General features: G+C 40.3%; 1 protein-coding gene and 1 long non-coding RNA gene across 2 annotated transcripts in view; one reads left to right on the forward strand and one right to left on the reverse strand.

The window, feature by feature from the left end:
* The window catches only part of LOC134080763 (glutamate receptor 4-like), a 183,140-nt gene that overhangs the window by 126,448 nt on the left and 30,424 nt on the right, over positions 1 to 26,268 (forward strand). The window contains exons 9-11 of the mRNA XM_062537366.1: positions 1,721 to 1,828; positions 11,157 to 11,363; positions 15,299 to 15,672. Coding sequence (XP_062393350.1) covers positions 1,721 to 1,828; positions 11,157 to 11,363; positions 15,299 to 15,672 — 689 coding nt within the window. The remainder of the gene's footprint in view (positions 1 to 1,720; positions 1,829 to 11,156; positions 11,364 to 15,298; positions 15,673 to 26,268) is intronic.
* LOC134079678 (uncharacterized) lies at positions 20,491 to 22,929 on the reverse strand. Its single transcript, XR_009939108.1, has 4 exons — positions 22,598 to 22,929; positions 21,207 to 21,329; positions 20,962 to 21,043; positions 20,491 to 20,723 (listed from the first exon to the last, which is right to left on the reverse strand). It is a non-coding gene; the product is annotated as an uncharacterized LOC134079678 (long non-coding RNA).

The raw sequence follows: 26,268 nt of genomic DNA on the forward strand, positions 1-26,268 counted from the left end.
TTTTATATAGGGAGGGAAAGTAATCTCATCGCCATCTGGTGGTTGCGTTCCTAGAGGCTAGTGGGAGTGGATGGGAATTTCTTTTAGAAAAAATATATCTTGGCCCACGATGGGAAGTTAGTTAAATGCCTTCAATATGCTATGCATGTAGGTCAGCTCTATTGCTTCTAGTGGTCATACTTTATTTTTTAGGATCAGTTTAATTGTTTTGAGTTTGTTTGTAACATGGTGATAACGAACTACAGTAGCTAGCTACAGTAGCATTTGACGTCACCAGTTTGGGCGCTTCATCTTCAACTGATCAAAACGGCAATTTGCTTACTGGCTTATCATATTTTTGTAATAACAGGGAGCGATGTAAACCGCGTGGTAATTACCTTTATGTTGGGATAACTTGTGTTGTGCTCCTACTCACACAAGAGCTGGCAGTAGTGTGATTGTCTACTAACTAACCAACTAGCTAACAGGCTAATAAACAAACCATGCTAGGTGAGTAACGTCCGGTAACGTCGTGGAAGGGTGTCACGTCACTTGAAGTTGTAGTCCATTTATGAAATGAAACGAGCAATTACGTTTTTTTTTAATAAGGCGAAATAGGGTCTGATATTTTCACAGTTAGTAGATTATTACAGTATGCAGACTGAAAAATATTTTTGGTGGATAAGATCGCTGGTATAGCCGCGTAGTATTTTTTTGAAAAGTCGGTCTATGGGACTTAACATTGGAGCTGCTCTTCGATAGGAACGCAACCGCTTGGGGCGCTGGTTTTCACTTTCCCTCCCTATTTATTTCAGTTATTTTGGATGAATGTGCACCCATTTTACTAAAGTGCGTGGTCACTCTTACTAAATCATGCTCTCATTTTGTCATCATTGCATCATTCAAATTGTGGGCTCATTTAGCTAAATTGTGTGTGCATTTAACTAGATGGTGCTGTTTTTTGTACAATAAGTGCACCTGTTAGTATAATGAGTGCTCTGTTTATTAAAAAGAGCGGACGATTTAGTAAAACGATCAGTGTAGTAATAGTGCTCAATTTAATAATCTGACACTGATGACACTGACAACATGATCCTTAATCCTTTATGTAGCACACAATTTCTAAAACCTTTGACTCAAACTTCACAACTCTACATCAATTCAGCAAAACCATACACTAATTCTCAGCCTTGACACAGTTTTCAATTTAGCTTTTAACTTTTTGCAATTCAATACACACAATTCTCTACCTAACACACAAACATATATCAGAAAGTAACTTGTATTCCTATTTCAAACACAACCAATGAAAATACCACACTTATATGTGCTGTACAAAATGGAATTCACAACAGCAACTGATTTATTTAGAAAAATAAAGATTTTTGGTTCCAATATTGATTGGATTGAGTTATTTTTGCATATTACTGTATTTCACTCTTATATGGCAATATATATATTTTTTTAATCCATAACAATTTTTGTGTAAATGACAGACAATACTATGGAAAATGTATTTATGATGTGAGACAAATGCTTGCTTTTGAGATATGTTTACAATATGTTGGACGCTGTGTTTGATTTTGCAAGATAGGGGGCTCTTTTTGCATTTCGTTTGAGCAATTATTGAATTTGTGTGTAGAGCTTTGAAAAAAACAGATAGAGCTTTGAAAATGTGTGTAAGCAATTGAAAAAAACCGTAACAGGAAAACTAATTTCTAACTATGTTTTATATTTGCAGATTGGTTATTGGAATGATGCAGACAAGTTGGTTCTGATCCAGGACCAAACTCTTCTTTCAAATGACACTTCTGGTATGAATAGGACTGTCATTGTGACTACTATTATGGTAAGACACTTCACAAGACAGAATGGATGTATTTCGCCATACAAGATATTTTGTTTGCTTAGCTTATCTATTTTAGTTTACTTATATGACAGCCTCATGACATGTCAGACCTTGGGGTCATAGGGCCCACCAACACGCTGTCCAGTGCCCACCCACAACATTCTCTGAAGTGCTAGAGAGAGTGGGTACAGATAAAGTTTGCAGGTTTCCAAATACCATACGCCGAGAAACACCTGAACAAAGGACACACACAAAAGGGTTTAGTCCTGCATTTAAATACAGGACGCTGGGAGCTCCATCTCACAGTTGCAACAAGCAAAAATGGAAAAAGTGATTCAATTAGTCCAACCAATTAACTAGTCAGTTGCCCTCATTTATCAACCGAGCATAGAAACCAGCATTGTATAAGTATAAGTATATATACTTTTTTGAACCCGTGAGGGAAATTCATTCTCTGCATTTAACCCAATTCTAACCAAAATAGTGAACGCACACAGCACATAGTGAACACACATTAACCCAGAGCAGTGAGCTGCCTGCCCAACCAGCAGTGCGGGGTTAGGTGCCTTGCTCAAGGGCACTTCAGCCGTGTACTGGTCGGGGATCGAACCGGCAACCCTCCGGTTACAAGTTTGAAGCCCTAACCAGTAGGCCACGGCGCAGAAATAATCTTATGACGGGGATCACGTTTGATTCATGAAACCTTCGTATCACTCCAATTGCAGCGTAAGAATAAACAAATGTTGATGAATGTGGTGGCTGGAATCAAGTGTAATTTAAATATCACGGCCATATGCTAATTTTATTGGCCTTGCCTCTAGAATTTACAACATGGAGGTGCATTATGCAACCAAAAGAGGAACATTTGGGACTTTGAGATAGCCACACTGACGTTGCAAGCCCAGCTAAACCTTGTTAATTTTGACATGAAGTGTCACCAAGAAAGCTGGGAAACTATGGTGATTTAAGTGCAATAGACTTTATTTTCACTGAGAGAAATAATACTTCAAATACATTCATTTCAAAACTATACAACACTGCTATTTGCCCTTTGAAATTAACAAAAAAATAATATAGATAATATAAAATAATTGATGACTCTTTTCAAAGAGAAAGTCATTCTCTCCACATAGCCTATGAACGTCTCGTTCACAGCTCAACATTTGGTAACTCAGTGACTGAGTGATGCACTGAATTTCCCCAAGTAAGTGACCTATTTTAGCCTCCTGGCAACAGATAGACTCCCCTGGGTTGGGCATTGCTATGCAGTGTCCACAACTGCACCAGGCGGTGTTGCCCACTCTCCCCACACCTGTGAGAATCGAAGGGGGCTCATTTAAATCACCCACTGTAACAATTTGCGCTTATCTTACTCTCCTCACTGGTTTAAACGCTTAGGCCGAAGGGTTCCTGGCAACCAGGGGTGCCAGCAAGGGGTGGCCGCGGCCACCACAACTTAAACACGGGCCACCCCTGGCCGATGGACGTAAAACGTAGATGTGCGTCAAAAAACACACCCATTCTTCTCCGTTAGCCTACATTGCTCCGCGATTATTAGTTGCAGGGAGATGAGACCTTTATTGCACGAATGAGCAGAAGTGAGGCTTTCCAACGAGACCAGACACTTGTCTGTATGATCAAGTATGAACAGTTTTAAAAATCATGAAATTAAATCAAAGTATATCATATTTACAGTCTATACGGCTCTGCGTTCACCCGCGCATCAAGTATTTTCGCTTCAATTACTCGCGAAACCGGCATCGCACAGACATGCCACGCATATGAAAGAGGAGAAACAGAGCTTTCCAGGGCCGGCCCTAGCCAATTTGGCGCCCTAGGCAAGATTTTAGGTAGCGCCCCCTTGCATCAGAGTAAATTACACTGCTAGTGTACATACACTCACAAGACACTGAGCTTTGTCTTGAACATATGAAATCATATGAAAATAAAGCAAAGTACATTCAAACTACTTAGAAAACCTTAAAGAAACAAATACAACAAATAGTGAACTGAACATATGAAAAACAATATAAATAGCTTAGAGGGGTTACCAGGTTGTCATCTTTGGGAGGCAACAAAAAATGGGTGCAAAAGGTATCAGCACAATCTTTTAGTGAAGGCCCCTTGACAGACACATGGGGCCAATAGCCTATTACATAGGCTATAACATGTGACAGTTGTTGAACCAGGTGAATAAATGTAACAGTCTGCCTATAGGTTTCCCAGTGCCATTTGTAGTGGTGTTGTAGACTGATAACTCACATTCAATACAGTAATAGTTACTTACATAATCATAGATAATGAGTAGGCTATCTATCTATGAAAATGAAAATAGATAAATACATGATAATAATTGTAATGTGTCACAATTTAAAAATTATATCAAGTCAAGAATTGTAATACTTTCTTGATTTGATTGTGGAGCCCCCCACCACACCAGTGGAGATCAAAGACATTATAAGGCACATAATCCCCCAACACACTAATATGTTTGTATCTCAATTTTAAATTAATTTGTATTGTTATTTGTCTGTATGTCGCTTTGGACAAAGGCATCTGCTAAATAACCATAACCATAACCATAACCATAACCATTTTGAAATTCATAGCCTATTGCCATATTTATACATACACATTTATACATACAGTATAGTCAATATTTCATATTGATTTTTATTTTGACTTGAATTTGACACGATTGTCATATCGACATTTATCTTTAATGGCCGCGTTTCCCAAACGCGATCTTTCTTAAGGACTTAAGAAGGCTCCAAAGAAGGAATCGCTAAGAAGGAGCGCTAAGATACGGGTGTCTCCCAAACGCGTTCATAACTGCCTTCTTAGGAGAATCTTAAGATCAAGCCAAAGAAGCTTCTGAAGAAGCTCTTAACGAGAGCTGTTCACCACGGTGGTGCTGAAACGGAATCAATCGATGCCAGGCAAATCGATCACCCACCCCTTTATAAGCGCATAAGTCACACACAGCGCCCCGTGTTCCCCCTACAGGTGCAATTAGGCTACGCATGTATCGTGTGTGCGCGCGTGTTTGTGTGTGTGTGCAGGCCTGGGTGGCTAATCGGGAGATTCGGGAGGATTACCGGTGGGCCGTTAACGTTTTGGGCCGGTGTGAATATCGTGAGCTTAAATATATTGTTTCTGAAGATAATTTGCTGCACCCTTGCGGCACTTCTGCAGCCTGGGCAAAACAGGGTGATTATCAATATAGCCTAGGTCTATTTTTTATTAGCTCAGGCCATTCATATATTAACTCATGCAAGACGCATCCCATCTCTCTTATAGATAGTGTGGTAGTAGGCATGTGATGTAGGCTTGTCTACTTTATTAATATCCGAGAAGATGTAGCCTAACCCTCCAGCCCATGTGGCCTGCGAGTGGGGTGCACATATGCATTAATGTAAACCGGACTTTTACATCGCGGACTTTGGCAACGCCTAGAGTACTGTAGCAGGTGAAGCCTCATTGGATTAGGTTCTTAGTTCAATTACATCTGTTTCCTTGATATCCGTGGAATGCTACAGGGTTGTTGATGTTTTTTGTATGTGAAGTATTATAAACTCATATGCAGATGTGTTGAAAACTTAAACGTGTAATTCAATATTATTTTTAAGTCTATGTTTCTTGCGCCAGTGGTCCACAGCCACGAGTGCATTGCAACATTGAAAATTGTTTTATTGTTTAAAAAAGTGGAGGATACATTTCCCTGACGCAGCTTGATCACTAAAGCCTAGAAATCTACAGTAGGTGCCCCTAGCGGCAGGCTATGATCACTGAGCATTTGATCGCTAAGAAGGCTGTTAAGAGTGGGTCAGCTCGATCGTACGTTTCCTTCCAAAAAGAAGATCTTGGCGTTAAGTAAGGGATAATGTATAGAACGCCGGTCATTATCGGAAAATAATTCCCGACAGGATGAACTGAACCCCGACACGCAGTGGAGGGGTTTTGCTTCGTCCTGAAGGGAATTATTTTCCAATAATGAATGCAAATTTTTCTTATAATTTCGAAACATTTTTTTTTTACAGTTGTGGTTGTAATTAAGTGCCTGTCACTTTAAGAAATACGTGAGAGAAAATAATGATGTTAAACCCATTAGTAAGCCCAAATGATCTAAATGCCATAGCCTAGATTGGTCAGCAACACACATTTGAGAGATGCAAGTGAGCAAATCAACTTGATATTAGCCTATAATTGTGTGTTACTATAGCATCACTTAAACTAGCAGCAATGTCTCGCTGTTAATAGCACTGCTGCTTATACGAGTGTGTGTGAGGGGGGAAAGACACACAGCCACAGGCTAGCTTTTAGGGGAGACCTGCCTTGCGCGCACCGCTTCTTCAGAAGAACACTTTTGTTGTATCGGTGCACCGTGCAACACTAGTCTTTATGTCAACGTCAAAAAAGTTTACTATTAGCTGCCTGCGTTCATTTGCCTGGCCACCCATCCCGAGTCAGTAAAATAAGTTTACGTTGGCAGCTGTGAGAAGCGGCAACACACCTGCAGTTAAATTGTCTGAGCAGTCACAGCCACACACGTTAAAATTACGATATATACGATAGAGGATTGTATCGTATGATAGACATTTTTCTGTTGTACAAAGATATATACCGTAGTATCGCACAGCACTACATAATCCGGTTTTGAGTTCCTAGCTCCTGTATGTATGTTATCCAATTCAAGACTCATATTGCATCCAAATATGTTGACAAATCAAACACTTTTTTGCCTTTACACTGTTCATTGCGATGTAGTAAGGTTATTAGAAAATCGTCATGCACGTCATGTGCTACCGCGCAAACAAGTCAGGTCAGATCAGCTCGTGTCAAAAAGTCATTTATCACTAAATAAAAATTGCCATTTATTTCTGTAAGGCACACACCACATATTTCTGTAATTTGCTGAGCCCGTATCATATATTGCCATTTTCAGGGCAGTCAGGCCTACACATATATGTGACTCTCCACGGCAAAACCAGTCGCTTGTCGCAATAGGCGTTTCCGAGAAAAAATGACAATTTATATTACGTGTGCTAAAATCGTGGAATTTTTTTTGTGTGTGTTTTGAAACAGTGGTAGGTCTACACTGTACGCCCGTGAATACATTTCGCTGAAAAACGTACCGTTTCTAGTCTAAAAACGTGAGTTTCTTGAGGTGAGAAATTCAACTTCAGCAGAATGTTAGAGGCGTCTCGTTTTTGCCCCTCTTTTCTAATATTTACGGTAAATGCACTCATTGACGACCACCAAGCTATCCGCTATACCGTAAATCTTAAAGTAGCTGCGACCTTACAAAGCGTTCATGAGTGCTGAGACAGTCAACTTCATAGGCAGATTTCTCCGTTTCTCTCTTTGCGTGACAGGATGAACTCAACTCCTTTGAATGTTAATATTTCAGTAATATGACGTTCAATTCATTAGAGGTATAGTTTTGAAGGTTGATTATGCCCGTGAAAATGTAATAGCTATATATTTTTTAAATTTGAACAATGTGACTGATTTCGCTGTGGAGGGTCACATATATGAAAGTCATGTCGAGCTGTCAGCCTGCTGTGGTGAGATACACGTCAAAATGTAAGAATTTGTTTAGTATGCTTTTTGAATTTTTATTATTTAAAAATCAAAATCAAATCAATGCAAATATTAATACATTATATTGTGACAGATCTGGATAGCCTAGACTGTGCTGAAGAAAACAATACGTAGCATGTGTGAATGGCACTTACAATGACCAGGATACATGCTTTTAACTAAAAGGTAGTGAAAATGCCCTGAAAACAGCCTAGGGCTCATGTGTTCAAGCAAAAAAGTAAGCATAAGTTAGGCAGCGATGACGGACTAATATCTCCAGAAAATGTAGCGATGATGGACTAATTTATCCAGAAATATGACTCGATTAGACTTGAGCTCTATACTGATTCCATTTAACTAAAACTTTTTTTTCTGTCAGGATAACATTAATTCAGTCCCATCATGCAGCTTGACTTATAGGAACACTTTTAGCCATTGTTCTTTGGCCCCAGCCGTGGCGCGACTGGCTGGGGCACCTGCACCGCACGCCGGCGACCCAGGTTCGATTCCCGCCCCGTGGTCCTTTACGGATCCCGCCCCTACTCTCTCTCCCGTTCGTTTCCTGTCATGCTCTCTACTGTCCTGTCCAATGCTCTCTACTGCCCCCCCCCCCCAAAAAAGAAATTGTTCTGTTCAGTGTCACTGGAGCTTTATCAACGTCTTTTTGAAAAATCCGCACCCCCGCTGACTGGTGCCACCCTAACATTTCCAATGGCCTCACCTGGCCACCCCTGTTACAATTTCAACCTCGAAAGACCTTTCCTCCTAGTCTTCTGCCATGTTTAACGGTACGTACTGTACGTCAGTCCTAAAATGCTTCTTGCCGTGCACTGTCTGTCAACCAGGTGTCAACTGTCAACCAACCAACCTGTGACATCGCTGACATAAAAGCAATATGGCAACGAGCCAAAATAAAAGCCTTCATGAGTTGTCCTGACATGTCTTTTGTCGCGTTTTGTATCCATTCTGATGATTACAGGGCTCCTATCACAGCTGAGATCGCTACTCAGGGTGTGTGCGTGTATATTAACTTTTTAGACTCTGTGAGGCTCTCACTTTGCTAAGAGGGTGGTGTGGGTGCTACCGTCTTTAGACTCGGTGAGATCTTCACCTTGCTAAAGACTAAGCACTTCCCTTTTTCGACTCTGCAAGGCTCTCCCTTTGTTAACAAAGAGGAAATATTTAATCAGTGTTGTGTCTGTTGCAAAGGCCCCTTTTCAACTGGTTTAGGATGTACGAAAGGACTGATACAAGGGAGAGGCTCTCTCCATTTATGAATCAAAATCCTTAATCAGGAGTCCAGAGTCAACAAGTAGATATTATTCAGGAGGCTCTCCTTAGTTATATATCTGTTTCATGCTAACCCTATTTCCTGCAATTGTGCTTGTAATTGTGTGACTCTCTTGTTAAAGGGGGACTGGGCTATTTATTGCTTAAGCTAATCTGTGACAATGATTTCTAAAAGTCATCCTCCTGTTACAAAGGCTGTCGATCGTCAGTGGAGGGACAAGGGGGCCTTTTCCTCGTGGTCACAGAAAGATTCAGCCATATATAACTTTTCTAGTGACAGACTTCTATGATATAGAAGACATGAAGTAAATCTAATTTGGCATTGGGAATTCAGATACTATTCACCTCTTCGTGAAGAGGGTGAAGAATTGGGGTTAAGGGGGCCCTAGGTTCCTAATTGTTGTGTAACACGGCTGGGGGAAACAGGTTACTTTATCCCACCGGAAACATGCAACAAACTCAACCTAATTCTGTTCACAGGGCAAAATTAGTTCATATGGCTTTTTCCAAGGGAATCTATATAAATGCATGGCATATAACAGATTTAATTGATAATTTGTACTCCGTTTTTACATACATAAGTTACTAAAAGCAGATTTCCTTGTCTTTGCTTGTGTGATGTGCATTAGGACCTTGCGAAGGCCCCCTAACCTTGTTCCTTACAGAAACACGCACGCTACATAAAGTCTGGTTGGTTTTGTGATCGCATCAGTGCATAGGACATTCCTCCCTAAATACACAGCTGAGTTCGCTACTCCAGTGTATGTCAGTGAATTGCGCGGTAAGTGTTTGCCCATTAACAGTATCTAGAAAGTAAGGCCTCAAACGGACAACTCACTCACTCCCAGCCGGGTCCCCTCTGTAGGCATGGGCCTCTTGCAAGAAGTTCAGCATTCTCGTTGACACAGGGGTGGCAACGAAAACTCGAAAAAGGACTCCCTTTTAACAGAATCCCTAACCAAGGGTAAGGGCTATGACTTTATTGAATATAAAAAAAATCTTCTTGCTCTCAGTCGGTGAAGTCCAGGAGAGGTGATGGAGAGCGCGCGTGTGTCTCGAACCCCGGTTACGGGGCCCTTTTTATACATCAGAGCCTGAATCTATACATTCAGCTGTCTGTCTCTCTCTTGTTCCTCTTTCTGGTGGCTTCCCTTTAAACTCTTTAAACTTAAAACTGTGACACTACACGGATGTTGTCTGTAAGCATGAACTCTTAAACTTAAAATTCTGATACAGCACACGGATGTGGCCCATATATGGCCCTAATCAGGAACTGTTAAACTTAAAACTCTAACACAGCACACGGATGTGGCCCATATATGGCCCTATGCAGGAACTGCTAAACACAGCATACTCTATAAGCTTGATTAAAACACTTTAAAGGCTAAACAATCGTTCTTTAAAAGATTAAGTAAAAACACTATCTAAAGCTAAAACAAAATCACACTTAAGCTTTACGTAAAATTACACTTCTAGTTTAAGTAAATATTCTTTTCATACAAGTTATCTATCCTTGCCTCACATTTGCACATTTGTATTTGGTTTAGAGCAAGCTGGAATTAAGCAGTTATATTTAGACTTCTATCTAGTGAACTAACTTATGCAATCTTTTGGCTTTTCCACGGTTCACATTTTCTGCCACCTACTATACTTTTTGAATGGTTAGCAGTTACCTTAAGTTTATTTTTTTCTCCAAATAAATTCCATTTAACTTTACTTTGTTTCAAACCCATAAAAATGAAATTGTTTCATATCCTCTTTAAGCCATCAAATGTGTCAACATAATAGGCTACATACAGCAAGTAGGCTACAAATGTGCTGGAAAAGTCTTATGTCCAAGATAATCCATGAATTAAATATTTCTAAAATATTGATGTTAACCTTCTCATGATTTGAACTGACCCGCCCACAAATGACCTGATTATTATTACAATATTTGACTCATATCTGGCTCATAACCACAGGTGTCATCCTATACAACACTGGTGTCTATGTCCATGTTTTGTTTCGTTCTTTTCATTTTGTCAAAGCAATATGCAAATTTTGCCCATTGGGCCAGAAACGCTAAATGAAAATTCACTTAAGAAAGTTGTTCAAGATACATAGACCATACTCTGCAACTGCAGGGGAGCCCAGTAGCAAGAAAACTGCATTTGGTGTGATCCTGCCTTGTTTTTAGTTGGGAAATAGCACACTTCAAACACAAATTAAAGCTTATTCCTAATGTCGTAGTGGTTCTTGGTTTCTGTATCAGCCCAGTGACCTACAAAGGTTTCCGGAATAGTGTATTGTAGTAAAATATTTTTTTATATCAATAATGACGTTTCCATGTTTGTTTGTTTTTTTAAATATATTGTTTATGTTGTCATGCTATTTTAACTTTTTTACTGTGTTAAACAGCAGTGTCTTAATCAAGATACCATTGTTGTATTGTTTCCTAATCTGGTTGTTTTAGGAGGGTCCATATGTCATGCTTAAGAAGAATTGGGAATTATATGAAGGTAACGACCGGTATGAGGGGTACTGTGTGGACTTGGCCTCTGAAATTGCCAAACATATTGGCATAAAGTACCAGATTTCCATAGTGCCTGATGGGAAGTATGGTGCCAGGGATCCAGAGACAAAGATCTGGAATGGAATGGTTGGGGAGCTGGTGTATGGGGTAAGCTGCAACATAAGATATAATCCTTAGAGAACAGAGAACCATCATGCTTAACACTAGAAGCGCCGTGCCGTTCTGACCCACTTATACCTAGAAGCACCACGCCCCGGTCATTTGACCGCTTTGACGACCTACTAGAAGCGCCGTGCTGGTGTGAACTACTTAAAGCGCGACGAGGCGGTCAAAAGACCGCTGAGTCCTTAGAATGGGAGGCTGTTACTTACACATAATGATAGCTAGATGGTGCTTCGTGCACGAATCAAATCGTTTGGTCATAAATTCAGTTTGCACTAAGCCATGTGTCATTCGTGTCAGACCGTGTTGTTGATAGTCTGTGGTTGTTTCATTATGACATACAGCACGTTTGAGTTATCTGTTCATTATATCTGTTCATTCATGTTCATTTATGTACATTTATGTGTTGATTTGTGTTGTTTGAGGTAAAAACTCTGGAAGAGTTCTTGAACAAACCTTAAGCAAACTTGACTTTCAACTTTTTCATAGTATTTCATCTTTTATATTTTGTTTTTACATTTTGTATGTAGTAACCCGCAGTTCGGGTTTGGGCAGATAATCTAAGCTCTAAAATGAATGGGTGGCTAGTTCTAATTCACTCCCCAAATTCACTTCTATTCATTTAAGGTAGCCGCCGAAAATGATCGGACCTGGAACAAAGAGCCTAACAGTCTGGTTTCAATTACACAGTAGCCAGGATTTCATGCCGCATTTTACAGGCTACCGTGGCTACTTTCTAAAACAATTTTCATTCATTTAGGGAGAAGCATCTTATAGGGTCTAGCTACATCGGAGGGAGGGAGATAGAGAGAGCTATGCTGAGCAGGCATAGGTGCGAGAAGTAGCCTGATTAAAAATTATGAGTGAAAGATATTCTCCTTTCTGCAAATGTGTAGGCTATGTTTGCGATGTCTACCTGAAAAAAAGCTATAGGCTTTATGGTTCGATCCCTGACCTGTTCATGGCTGAAGTTCTTTTGAGCAAGGCATCAATAAAGTAGGCTATATTCTATTCTATTCTTTTCTATTCACACAACTACACGCACGCTGGCGAATTCGAACATTCTGAAACGCGCATATGCAATGAAACATGATTGCGCATTCTTCCACGAGTTGCCTAAAGTAAACAGCCAGCCTACAGATATGCAGGGGACAGAGAGAGGTGTGGGGGTGGGGAGGCAGTTAATTGTCCTCAATGCCGCGGTGATGTCTGTAGCCTAAGTAGCCTAGACGAGTGTATGGGGGAGGGGGAATGTATAGACCCCGAAGCCATTTGCTTTGAGAATAACGGCTGGCTGATGAAGTTGTTGACTGGCTAGCTGGCTCAGCCAAAACCTGCTGCAGCCGCCAAAGTTTTCATGACTGATAATGGCTTTAGTTGCCACTTCATGTCTCTACAGATCTACAGATCTCAACACACAATGTTATTGTATTGTTTTGGACAACGTTCTGCACGTTTCACTTCAATCAGTTCAATGTAGACTGCATGCGTTATGAACAGTGCAGCAATCTCTGGAAAGGAAACGGTGGAAGTCGCAGTAATAGCCTATCGCGTTCAATGCTGTAATCCAGAATATTTGGTTCATATCATCAATCTTTGGTTTTGGTGTTTGTGCAACCGGGCCCCGAAGATTTAACAAAAGTCTGAGTAGCCCTACGTAGGAATTAGGAAAGTATGTAAGGCGAGATCAAAATTAGGCTATCTTGTTTGCTTCTTTCCCCATGTCATTTTAATTGGTCGTCAACTCACTGTGAGTCCTGTGTATCGTAGCAACGAGCACAATACTGATGTGGTGTATCCAGTAAGAAACTCGCATGTAGGCCTAGTTTCTAGGCTATCGGCTCTCTGATATAATTATTTTTAAATGCAAAAAGTCTAACTGACTTAGCAAAAGTTTGTCAGATGGGGGCTCAATTTGGCTCAGAAAATTATTGGCTGGCGAAATTATTTTTCGTTAATGGTAAACAGTATTGTGATTCACCCGTTTATTTCAGATAGTTTGTTATTAAAAACCATTAATAAAAATAATTGTTCGTCGACGTTGAAAAACGGTCAGTGAATTCAGTCAATATAAGCTACATCATTTCGCTCGTGCCGAGTGTGAACCCGAGTCTCATGCGTAATAGTCGAGCGAGTTAACGTTGCGCCACTTAACGTTTAGTATGTCCTTCAATCGGAAATAGGTACTTGAAGCGACGCAACTCAGTTTGTCCAGCAAATATGTAAGAAAATGCTTATACATTAGTCTGAGCTTTAAAAGATAGCCTACAAATAGAAAATAAGATATACAACTATGAATGTACGTAGGCTTACGCGCCCTACGTACATAAATACTACAACGAATTTCAGCTGAAAATATTTTTTACACACGTAGGCCTGCCTAATAGAACAACGTCGCAACGTTTTCAAAACTTGCATTTTACCACAGTAAATCGCCTCCGTAGACTATGCCATGTAAATGAAAAATAGTTATTAAAATAAATCACATATATATATAATACATATTGCACATATATAAACTATATGTGTTATGGTAAAATATTATTCTCATGCCCGACTGACAGGAAACCCTTGCGACATCTGCTGTGAGAAAAGAGAATAGCAGCCTGGACGAACATTGCCGAAAGTGAGACAGCATAGTGTTGTCACATAAGTGAGCGTAAATAGCTCTAAACTAGCTTGTACCGGTGTGCTTTTGATCATGTAAATATTCTGGGTGATAAAACACGCGTATTTAGGAAATGTCGTGAACGTAGGGTCCTGGAATTTAATCGAGTGAAAAGATTTTTTTTTTTTGTAATCGCTGCGGTCAAAAGACCGCAGCCCGGCAGTTCTAGGTATATCTAGGTCAAACCTACATGGCGCTTTTAGTAATACGCGTCAGCGGTCAAATGACCGGCGCTTGGCGCTTCTAGTGTTAAAACCCACAAGCTGGGTTTACATTCACCTCTTTTGAATTTGTTAAGCACATCCATGAAAATGTGTTAATCTGTGTGTATGTCCATACATTGTGGCATGCAACATAAAAATTTACATTTTTGAATAGGTGTTGTGAGCAGCTGTGGATTCAAAGCATACAATTTAATTTAATTTTGAGAGTGTAGCCCAAATATTTTGCCAATTGATAATCAACTTCTGAAGGAAAAATCTACTGGTTTATTTTGATCGTAAAATACTCAATAATCAGCTGATCTTGAATTTATCTTTTTCAAGTCACAGTACTTGTGTACTCAAGTTTATTATTATATAAGCTTTATGGATTAATCTTGTAAGGAATTTTTTTAAAATCTGAAGTATGTTTTGTGTGTACTCTGAATGAAATCCCAGTTCTTAGTAGGGAAACTAGATACATTTTTTTAAATTCTTTATCACCCATGTTTACGAAATTCAGAGTTCAAAGTATTAAAATATTTGTAATAATTAATGTTTTGTTTTACCATATCTGAGTTTTTTTATAAGTATGTTTATATATAGTCAGGGATGGGTAGTGTAACGCACATTTTTGTACGCTCATTTTCAAGGAACGTGTTCTCTTCATATTCATATTTTCATATTTAAACTGTGCTTCTACTCATTGCTTGAGTATTGGGTCACCTGCCTTGACCCACATATGAACTTCAGTCACATCCTATTCTTAATCCATAGGGCTTAATATGATGTTGGTCCACCCTTTGCAGCTATAGCAGCTTCAACTCTTCTGGGAAGGATTTCCACAAGGTTTAGGAGTGTGTTTATGGGCATTTAAACATTTTTTTTTATTACATCCCTTTTACTGTCATATCATAATCATTGATTTTAGATTACCTCAAAAGTTTCTGACAGGGCTGTGTTAATATGTCACAATTTCAGCTTTGTAAATTATAACATTAATGTGAACAATATATGCTGAAATCTCTCTTTTTATTTTTTGTATTTCTCAGAGAGCAGAAATTGCTGTAGCTCCTTTGACAATTACTTTGGTTCGGGAAGAAGTAATAGACTTCTCTAAGCCTTTCATGAGCTTAGGTATCTCCATCATGATCAAGAAGCCCCAGAAGTCCAAGCCGGGTGTGTTCTCCTTCCTGGACCCTCTGGCCTATGAGATCTGGATGTGCATCGTGTTTGCCTACATCGGCGTTAGTGTGGTGCTTTTCCTCGTCAGCCGCTTCAGCCCGTATGAATGGCACACAGAGGAGCCAGAGGAAGGCTCTGACGGTCTGCCAAGTGACCAGCCCCCCAATGAATTTGGGATCTTCAACAGTCTCTGGTTCTCCCTGGGAGCATTCATGCAGCAAGGCTGTGATATCTCTCCAAGGTAGAGTATTTTGCAGAATGTAACTTTGACACATGACACGATTTAAGCCCTTAAGTTGTCAACAATTTAAAGTTGTAATGCAGTGGTGTCAGTGGTGATAGTAGTAAAAATAGCAAAAAGCCATTGTTCACATTATTCATTACATGCATACACATTTTTGTATGCCATTTTTTAACAAGCAAAATTTCTTGGTTGGTGTATACATTATTTATTTTTCCAATGTATATTTTATCTTGAAGTCCAGTCATAATGCATGTCACTGTCATTTGTTGTGCATGTTTGTAGTGATTATTATCATGCCTTTTCAGACTTTAAGGGATTAAAAGTATATATAGCCCATTTTCAAACCCTCCAAAATCTGAATGAAATGATAAATGAATTTAGACTCGGGCCCCTTGTTTGACAGCAAATTTACTGTTGGATCAACAGTAAAACAAACAAATAAATAAATAAAATATGTGAAGCACAGAAATAACACCTTTACTTTCTTTATAAAGCCATTGATTTTGTGCAAGTCGGACAAGTGCTTACATTAGTCATCTTTCCCAGAAGAAATCAACCCAATTTATGTATTTATTTTACATGGAGACCAGCTGTAGAAATATGGCAAGCATTTTAAGGCTTCACCAATGGAACAAAATGTTGCTTATGCTGCGTTCATGACACATCAGAAATCCCAACCTCCAGTTTGGGAATAAAGACATGAACTTGAAGTCATGTTCTTCAATTGAGACAGTTGCAACATGACATGCAATTAGGGTCAAAACGCCTAACAACAAAATGGCTACAAGTGTAAAAACATATCTCCACACACGAACCATGAACGTCAATTTAATGTTGCTTATAGAGCGCCAATACATTACACATGTCTCAAGGCGCTTTACAGAGTGTTAGACATTCAAAGAGAGCCCATGAGTAACAGGGGCAAGGAAAAACTCCCTAGAATTGGAGATACATATAGGAAGAAACCTCAGACAGACCCACGACTCAAGGGCCCAACCCATCTGCCTTGGGTCAGTTAAAGTACAGTCATTTGTAGTTTGAAAGTTACAATGACAATGAAAGTTCAAATAGTCCAGTGTAGGGAATAAATTGTCCATTAGTAATCCATTAGTTATTTCGGAAGGTGATGGGTCGCTGGGATCCGAGGGCCAAAGATTCGGGCAGGGAATCACAGCAGGCGATGTTAGGGCAGTCATAGGGATGGCGAAGGCAATGGCGATGGTAGGGCAGTCAGAGGGATGTGACTTCAGGTGTGATGAGGGACAGGCACAGAGATGGTTGATGGCTGGTAATGGTTTACCTCACAGGTGAGGTATAGGGGAAAGGGAAGAGAAATAGAGTGTGTTAGTATTACTGTAAGTCATATTAAGTATTAATAAGTATATCAATGGTGATATAAATGGTTACTTTATGGTTATGGTTATGGTACAACACTTGTACAACACATTATCTTTTTACGTACAATCTTTTTACACAATCTTTTTACGCATAATCTTTTTACTTTTTATGTGCGTTTCATATTTAGCTGTTTTAGATTTATTACACAGGAAAGTATTAAAAGTAACAGAGTTAAGGGCCGTTCACACCAAGAACGATAACGATAACTATAAAGAAATATCGCTCTCGTTAATATGAATGACAACGTTCACACATAAGCTATAACGACATGAAGAACGATATCGTTGTTGATCACTTTCAGAGCGATTTTGAGAACGATAAAAAGCTAACAGCCAATCAGAAGTTCAGAACCCATAATATTCTAGCCATCACATTAATTAACATGAGGAGAGACTTTTCTTATCGTTGGCCAGTGTGGACGCTTTTATCGTTATGGTTTTAGTTATCGTTATCGTTATCGTTCTTGGTGTGGACGGCCCATTACAGTTTAAAACTGGCCTGACTTAGTGAGAAGCTGGGGCCGGTTGCACAAAGCACCTTAAAGGGATAGTTCGGGTTTTAAGACACGAAGTTATATGGGTTCCCTGTCAGCAACGTTGTGCATCAGCACTGACTTACCCCCCGACAGCGTCCTGTGAGCCGAGATCCAGCCGGGTTTTGATCGTTTTTGATCGTTTTTCTTCTCAAAACCATATGCGTTGAAAAGAGTGATATATTTGCACCACAAAAACGTTGTCCAGCTGTCAGTAGCGCGCAGTGATAGGAATCGAGAAAAATAGTGCCAAGATAACGAGGTTTGAATTTTTCCTGGACAACGTTTTTGTGGTGCAAATATATCACTCTTTTGAACACGTATGGTTTTGAGAAGAAAAACACTTTACTTTCGTGACCCCAGAAACTTGCCGGACTACTTTCTTCAGCATCAAAAACCGGCTGGATCTCGGCTCACAGGACGCTGTCGGGGGGTAAGTCATTGCTGATGCACAACGTTGCTGACAGGGAACCCATATAACTTTGTGTCTTAAAACCCGAACTATCCCTTTAAGTTAAGATTTTCCTTAAAATCTGACCTAAGGCCCCCTTAAGATAAGATTGCCGCTACAAAACGCTATTTTTATACCTCTTCTACTGTTCCAAACAACATTACACTTATGTGGTAGTGAGTAGACGGTCCCTAAAGCAAGTATCCCCACGTCTTTATGTGGTCGGATAGAGAGTCCAGAATGAATTGAATCGAGTCAGTACCTTTCCGGAAATGTCGCTGCTGAAGCTGGGCAACACTTTAACAACACTTTAATATCATTTTCCGAGAGATTCATCCATCTTGGTCCGCTCTAGAGTCTTTGGTAAGGAGGCAGAACGAAACACCTGTCATGGGGAGATTCCTTCCAAACGGCCCTATCACAACTTTGAACTGACATCATTGGGGTGGGTTTCAGCCTGTGCAGTTGCTGAAAAGGCAACTGCGCTGGCTTAAGGTAGACGCAGTTTCCAGAGATCTTGTAAGGACATGTGACATGATGTCACGGTGGTAACTCCCACTGCGACTGCATGAAGTCGGACATGATTTCTAACCAGTTTGCATTTCGTCTGTCCCAGTATGCACTGTGTTTAACCCAGCATGCATCACATCAAGTCAGATCTGCGCAGATTTTCGAGAAGTCAAACGCACCTATTGCTAGTCAGAGACAGAGCTCTGGCCTAGGGTGTGGCTTACGGACTTTATAGCGCCACCTAGCGCATTGTCTGTTCTGGTTGACACACACATTCACCAAAATGAACCAAATTTGGTGGGCATGCATGTGTGTTATTGCTATCTCTAGTCAGAGACAGAGCTCTGGCCTAGGGTGTGGCTTAGGGACTCTAAAGTGCCACCTAGCGCATTGTCTGTTGTGGTTGATACATTCACGAAAATGAACCACATTTGGTGGGCATGTGTGTTATTGCTACTGCTAGTCAGGGATAGAGCTTTGGCCTAGGGTGTGGCTTACCCAGATAGCAAAATGGCATTGAATCAACGTTGAAAGGATTCGTTGAATCTGCATTGAACTCCGAAGTTGTTTCGACATTGAAAGCGCTCGATGAGATTGCCGTTGAAACCACATCACCATTTCAATCATCTAAAACGTGGATTCAACGTTGATTCAACCAGATGTGATTGCCGTTGAAATTACATTGAAATTTCAATGATAATCAAACGTTGATTCAACACTGATTCAGTGCTCATTCAATGGTACTAATATTGAAATTTGGTTGATTCAACATTGAAAACGTGTCATAAACATGCTTTACCGGCAGCTGGTTCCAGAACCTCACTGCGAAAGTTAAAGTGTCACGTTGTCCCAGTAACGCGATTTCCTGTTATAAACAAACGACCTGCAAGTGGCATTTTCTATTTCCTCACCGTGTTGTTTATTTCAAAATGAAAAATGAATTTTAAGCGGTAAAAGTCACTACTTTGTCGAGGCGTGTATGTATGCTTCTGGTGTAGGCTAATGTTCACGCTAGCATGGGGGGGAAAGTGTATAATGTAACGGCAAGCTGGGCTAATCTATGATTACATTAAGTTAGCTAATGCTAGCGTGAACGTCTCCTTTTAGTACACCAGAAGCATACATAAGCGCCTCGACATGGTAGTGATTTTTACCGTTTCAAATTCATTTATTTTAATTTTGAAATAAACAACACGGTGAGGCGATAGAAAATGCCACATGCAGGTCGTTTGTTAACAGAAAATCGCGTTACCGGGACAACGTGACACTCACTCATGCACTCTATGAATACGGATAAATACAATCTGGTTGTATCGGCTGGCATAACATGTCCGTAATAAATACAGTGCAACAAACTGCACTTTGAACAGTAAAAATGAATTTAAAAAAGCACAGTTCACCAAACATACCATTGCCATAATAACCATGAATTCAAGTTGGCTTAACATTTGTCTCAAGTCTTACTAAGCAAAATGAATAACAAAGGTGTTTAATATGAAAACAATCATTTTATTCCTTGTTAATGACCTTCACATACAAAAAACAAAGATGGCCTGTTCAATTAATGCAAACAACTCTACTACAAGTTCAATGTGAAGGGTTTTGTCAAAAATGAGTGTTTACTCTGAAGTCAACCATCACATATTTTGCACATATTTTGCCATGACTAACTCAAAGTTATTATTAGGTACAAGAACAGCAGTTTGTTGACATCAATGTTTGGAATTATCTAAATGTACAACTGAAACTGACTGACTGAAGTCATTTGTGAAGGTCAACAATATCGACCTGTGATGCATATAGAGCAGCTTTGTCAGTTCAGATTTCTCTCTTTGTTGGGCCTATATATACAAATTGTAGGTTGTAATGAGAAAATATGATAAAATAATCATATTTCAACATGGGAGACAAAATGTCCATCAGATACTGGAAATCAAAATCGTATAATGTACTCACTGGGTAGGATGCAAGGTATCTATGACGAGAGCATAGTAGCTGCAAAATAAAATTACCAGGATACCCTGCTTCCTCCACAAATGTCAAAAAATGTGAACAGTCCGTTTCATGAGCTGAACAGAGTTTCTTTCCATAGCTTGCGAAGAAAAAAGTAGGCCGTGCAGTATGGTGAACATCATGAATCCAACACAAGGAGGCATTCTGATTATTAAAAGGAGAGAGCACAGAAAACACACGTGTCAAGTAATGAGATTTAGAGAGTTTCTAAGTCAAATAATTACTTCCATGGACAAACGGATGGGAGGAGTAAGAGCAGTAACAAAGTAAAATAAAAAGGAAAAGTACTCGGGCAGAGATGTCTTTCAAAAAAAAAAAAAAAGGAATGAGCTAGAAAGAATAAAGTTTGATGAAGTTGTGCAACAAATGAAGGGATACTTACCACAGTTTGCAGAATACCGGAGAAGGTTGAGAACGGAGTGTAGTGGACATCAGGAAGTCAGGCTTATAGGACATCTGAACATCTGCATAAGGAAAAAGAAGAGGGAACACTTTTGGCATACATGTGGAGTTTCAAATAGAGAGAGGGAGAAAGATATCACTGTGGCAGACCTAGGATGATGAGGTGAGGTGATATGTAGAAGTTATATAACAAAAAGATAGAAACAAGAATTTGGGGATACTTACCACAGTTTGCAAAAGACTGGAGAAGATTGAGAACAGAGTGTAGTGGACATCAGGAAGTCAGGCTTATGGGAATGCAAGAGAAAAAACAATCCTGCCTGGTGCCTTTGTTGAGAGCCAGGACATCTGCATAAGGAGAAAGAAGAGGGGACACTTTAGGCATATATTTGGAGTTTCAAATGGAGAGATGGAGAGATGGAGAGGAGGGGGGGGGATAGCTGTGGCATACCTAGGATGATGAAGTGAGCTAAAGCTATGCAACAAAAAGATAGAAACAATAATTTGGGGATACAGTGGTGACAGAAGACCACTGTTAATGAGACCTGTCATGAGACATGACATTATATGGATATTTAAGACGACCACAATCTACCAAAATGAGAATTGTTAGGTTTGAGCAGCAAAACCCATACGGAAAAGACATAGAAAAACTTATATGCCAGCAATGTGTTTTATATACAAAACGTTTATGATTTACTCTTAATCTATCAGGTTTTTATATGCCAGTGAAACCATTATAAGATCCTTGCTAAATCTGTGTAACCTGAAACATATAAAACATTGTAAGCTGTAAGGACTGTATGACGTTGTATGAGGAAAACGAGAAAGGGGCCACTTTCAAGAGTAAATCATACAAGTTTTGTATATAAAACACATTGCTGGCATATAAGTTTTTTCTATATTTTCCATATGGGAAGAGCTGACTGACGAGCCCACCACGACCCACTAGGATTGCATTGCTAGCAGTGAAAAATGATTGCCTAAGTTTTAGAAGTTTGGGCAGCAAAAGCGCTGGCTGACGAGTAAATGGTTTGAAATTGTTTGAAAGGCAATATTTGATGATAGTTTTCTGATTAGTCAGTGAAACAGTGGGTCACACCTACGACCAGAGTCGCCAACGCATATGCAGATCATTCTTTTACGTGTGTCGGTAATATTCATAGCTCTCTCGCTACCGAGCTCAGCGGATCAACGGTCCCAGGTGTCGAGAGCTTCCTTCGGTAGCAGCTAGCAGCTAAAGCTGGGTCACGGCAAGGGCTGGAGCTCTGCAAGCTAATAAGCTAACGGTTAGCAGTTAGTTCTGGTGCTCCAATCTTCAAAATGGATGTAGCTGCTACCTGCTAATGGTAACCAACCAACCAACACTAGACTAACCATCCACGTATCGATAACAATTTAACCGTGAATCCAAATTCAAGTCTAAAAACGAATATTAACATAATAGCTAATCTAGCTGCTAACTCACTAGCATAATGATGTTAGCACTAACGAACAACAAATTCAGTTCTTTCACCAACACGGTCGAACTACATCTTGCAATAACCCATTTAACAACTTTTTCTAGTTTAGTTTCTCAATAGTGACCGATAAAAAATGAGAAATGTCGAACTTACCTTTACAAATGTTGTGCTGATACCTCTATTTCTTCTTCTCTAACGTGTGCAGTGCAGCGAGAGGATCCAGCTCCTCCGGGAGAAAATTCAAATAAAATCTGCTGCTTGCTGATTGGATGGTTGATTAAAGCGCGTACCAAAGCTCTATTCTAGAATCTTCGGCCCATACCTTCGGAACATTGACATTGAAACAATGTTGATGAAATGCCAGTTTTTCAACGTTGAAATTATGATTACACTTAAACATTGAATTGATGTTGACTTTTTAACTTCAACCAAACATCAACCAATCTGACCAATTTTCAACTTTAAATCAATGAAGTTTGCTATCTGGGTAGGGACTCTATAGCGCCACCTAGCACATTGTCTATTATGGTTAACACATTCACAAAAATGAACCACATTTGGTGGGCATGTGTGTTATTGCTACAGCTAGTCAGGGATAGAGCTCTGGCCTAGGGTGTGGCTTAGAGACTCTATAGCGCCACCTAGCACATTGTCTATTATTGTTGACACATACATTCACAACAATTAGGTACGCTTGTGTGTTATTGCTGCCACTAGTCATAGACAGAGCTCTGGCCTTGGGTGTGGCTTAGGGACTCTATAGCGCCACCTAGCTTGTTGTCTGTTGTGGTTGACACATACATTGATGAAAATTAACCAAATTTGGTGGGCATGTGTGTTGCTCATGCACATGCCCACCAACAAGTACGTGTTGCTTTGTTAGATTCCGCAAATGTCATGGGTCCACACCGCAGGTGCTCGGGCCCGCCATCGCCGCTTGCGGCTATATTCTTTTATTGTTTTTACAATGTGCCATTGATACATTCTCTTTTAAATATATTTGAAAACTAGTTGATTAAAGGTTTCTAATGGTGTCACTTATATGTTTCTAGGACAAAAACTAGCAGAGATTGAGATGTGTGTTTGGAACAGTTTTTCAAATCCCCAGGGGGGGATTTAGACTCCAGAGTTAAAGGCAGGGGAGTTTTTGATAATATGCCATTTTTTTCTGGTCAAATTTCAAAACTACACATTGCATCTTATACGTGATTTCAGAATGTTGGTCAACAATGGCCTGAATGGGCCAAAAAATACTTCCGGGTGGCAGAACGCGAGTGGCTTACACTGATTTACTACTGCAAACGGTTACTGTAAACGTAGTTAAAACATTGTTGTTGATCAAGTAGTTAACGTGTTGTGACGGCAGTTACATGACAAAAACCTGTTGTGTTTAGGGTTGCGCCGCCAGATATTCAGCAAATTCAGTAGGGCTTTATCGGTTTCCTTCAGAAACAACTGATATGTATCCAGCGGAGACTGTGGGCTACAGTAGGTGAGGAGGGTAAGCGGACGTCAACAAAATGAGTGAGAAGATAGCAAGACTTTAGTTTCATATGTTAATCTTGATCCATAATAAAATATATTCATTTAGGCATTTTCAGTGAACCTTTATTTTGACATTATACCATATGGTAGGTAAAATGTGTTTACACTTCTGTAAGTAGTAGCCTAGCTAGAAGAAGCATCGGGTCCCCGAGCCATGAGTTTGCCTTTATTTTTCCCATGCCAGCATTGGCTGTAAGCGTAGTACTTTTTCTGTGTTTACTTGAAGGAGAATTCTGGTGTGATATTGACTTAAAGTGTGTTGAAACATGATACCGAGTGTGAGCGTTTGTCTCAGAGCTGATCTCGACCTGCCCCCTGCATTCAGAAATCTGCCGCTAGTTAGCCGATGCCACCAACAGGTTTTAAATGGGAGTGCCTCGGGCATCGGCTAAGCCATGCAAATAAATCACTGTTTTACAACATTTATGAGGCTCAAAGTAGCTCCACACTTTATTGGTAGACTTCTGAGGACATTTAAAACGAGACATCGAGAACTTTGAAAAAGCAGTGGTGGTTTACTTACATGACGGTTTATTCAGGCAGTCACTTCCGAAAGTTTACACAGAGAATGTCTAATAAGGGGAGAAGGACCACTTGCTAAATACTTCCGCATGGTACTGCAACTAGAGGGCGATCGCGAGCAAGTGATGAATGAATGGGTAGCAATGGAGCTGAACCCCCCATTACCACTTTTTCTCCTGAAATTGCATTAATGCATGCGATGCAGGATAACTTGACTTGACAATTAGCTGACCAATGCAATTTTCAATATGTGTTGTTATTCCTAAAAACCCTTTCAAAGTTTTCATGTCACGTGACACAAATGCGAACCACTTTACAGCCATAGACCTAAAAGAAGGTTCAGCTTCACAACGTCGTCGTAATCGGTCGCGATTTCTCGCTGACCAATCAGCATCCATGAGCTAAATGCTAGCATGTTACACGGAAAGCGGCCCATCCTTTGAAAAGCAGAAAGGACATGAGTGACTTTTTATTTCATTTCCAGTGGAAAACCTATACTCAGGTAGCTACTACGACAATGTACATTAAGAAATGAAGTTGTCAACTGTGAAAAAAACGAGTGTTAGCCGCATAGCTCCATAGACCACAATTCATTTATCACTTGCTCGGCAGCGCCCCTAGCGGAATTTCAACAGATTGCAGGAACAATCCGGTACAATGGAGTTAATAGGAAGTGGACCGGCTCTCCCTAAAGGGGCTCTGGTTTACAGTTCGCCGCCATCTTGAATTTAGTCACGTGACTGATTCGTGACTAGTTCACGTCCCAGCTACAAGGCGAGTTCAAGATGGCTGCGCAGCACAAAAACTGCGCAGCACAAGATGCACGTGGTTAAAAATCTGTCCACGATGGTCTAGATGGGTGTGTTTTCGACTCGGCAGTCGGTATCACATGGCCTCAACTTATCGCGGGAGCAAGGCAGCTGCTCCGCAGCAGAGCAGCAACTTTAGAGGTACTGCGGAGAGCAGCGGAGCCTAGACCCTGCCTTCATGACGTCAGGTCTTTGCCCTAATTGGCTTTTACATCCCTGACGTATGTGCAGGTGTTTAGATGCCTCCTCATATCCACAAGAGTCCGTGCGGGTCCGTGACTCGTGATTCGTCACATGGTCAAGTCTAGACCACGGGAAGTAGAGAGTGTACAACTTCATAGCAGCGTTTGTATCCCTGCCCCTGCTGCCGCCGGCAAATCTCGCTGCTGCAAGAGGTCAACTTGAACGCGCCTATCGTTCTGCTCTGGCTCGTCACATGACTAAACCAGTGTTGCCAGATTGGTTTGACTGAAATCCGCCCAATCGCCCCGCCGCCTTCAGCAAAAAAACGCCCGATGACGTTTTTCTCATAGAGAACCATTGAACTCAAAATGTTATTTACCCGCCGACAGCTTATTTCCCCCCGCCGAACGATATTAAAGAAGCCCAATTGGGCGGGCACCCGCCCAATCTGGCAACACTGGACTAAACTCAATTCTTTATGTATTCTTTATGTAGCTGTAAAGTCAATAAACTGTGTCAATGTATTAGTCTTTAAGTTCATGTTATCTGCCACACTGAAATAGCGTGCTTAACCTTAATGCTATTCAGATGTTAATGTAGGCCTAGCCTGTAAGTTTAACGAGTGAATGGGCATGTACTAGCACATTGTTAGTGTTAGCCTTTACGGTATATTGTTTAAGATAGCTTATTGGCTATGACTTGCTGTACGAGAGACTAAGTATCTTTCTGTTTAGCTGTCACTCGTCAATTTCACCTGTCTACCTG

The sequence above is a fragment of the Sardina pilchardus genome, chromosome 5, assembly GCF_963854185.1.
Source record: "Sardina pilchardus chromosome 5, fSarPil1.1, whole genome shotgun sequence".
Lineage (NCBI taxonomy): Eukaryota > Metazoa > Chordata > Actinopteri > Clupeiformes > Clupeidae > Sardina > Sardina pilchardus.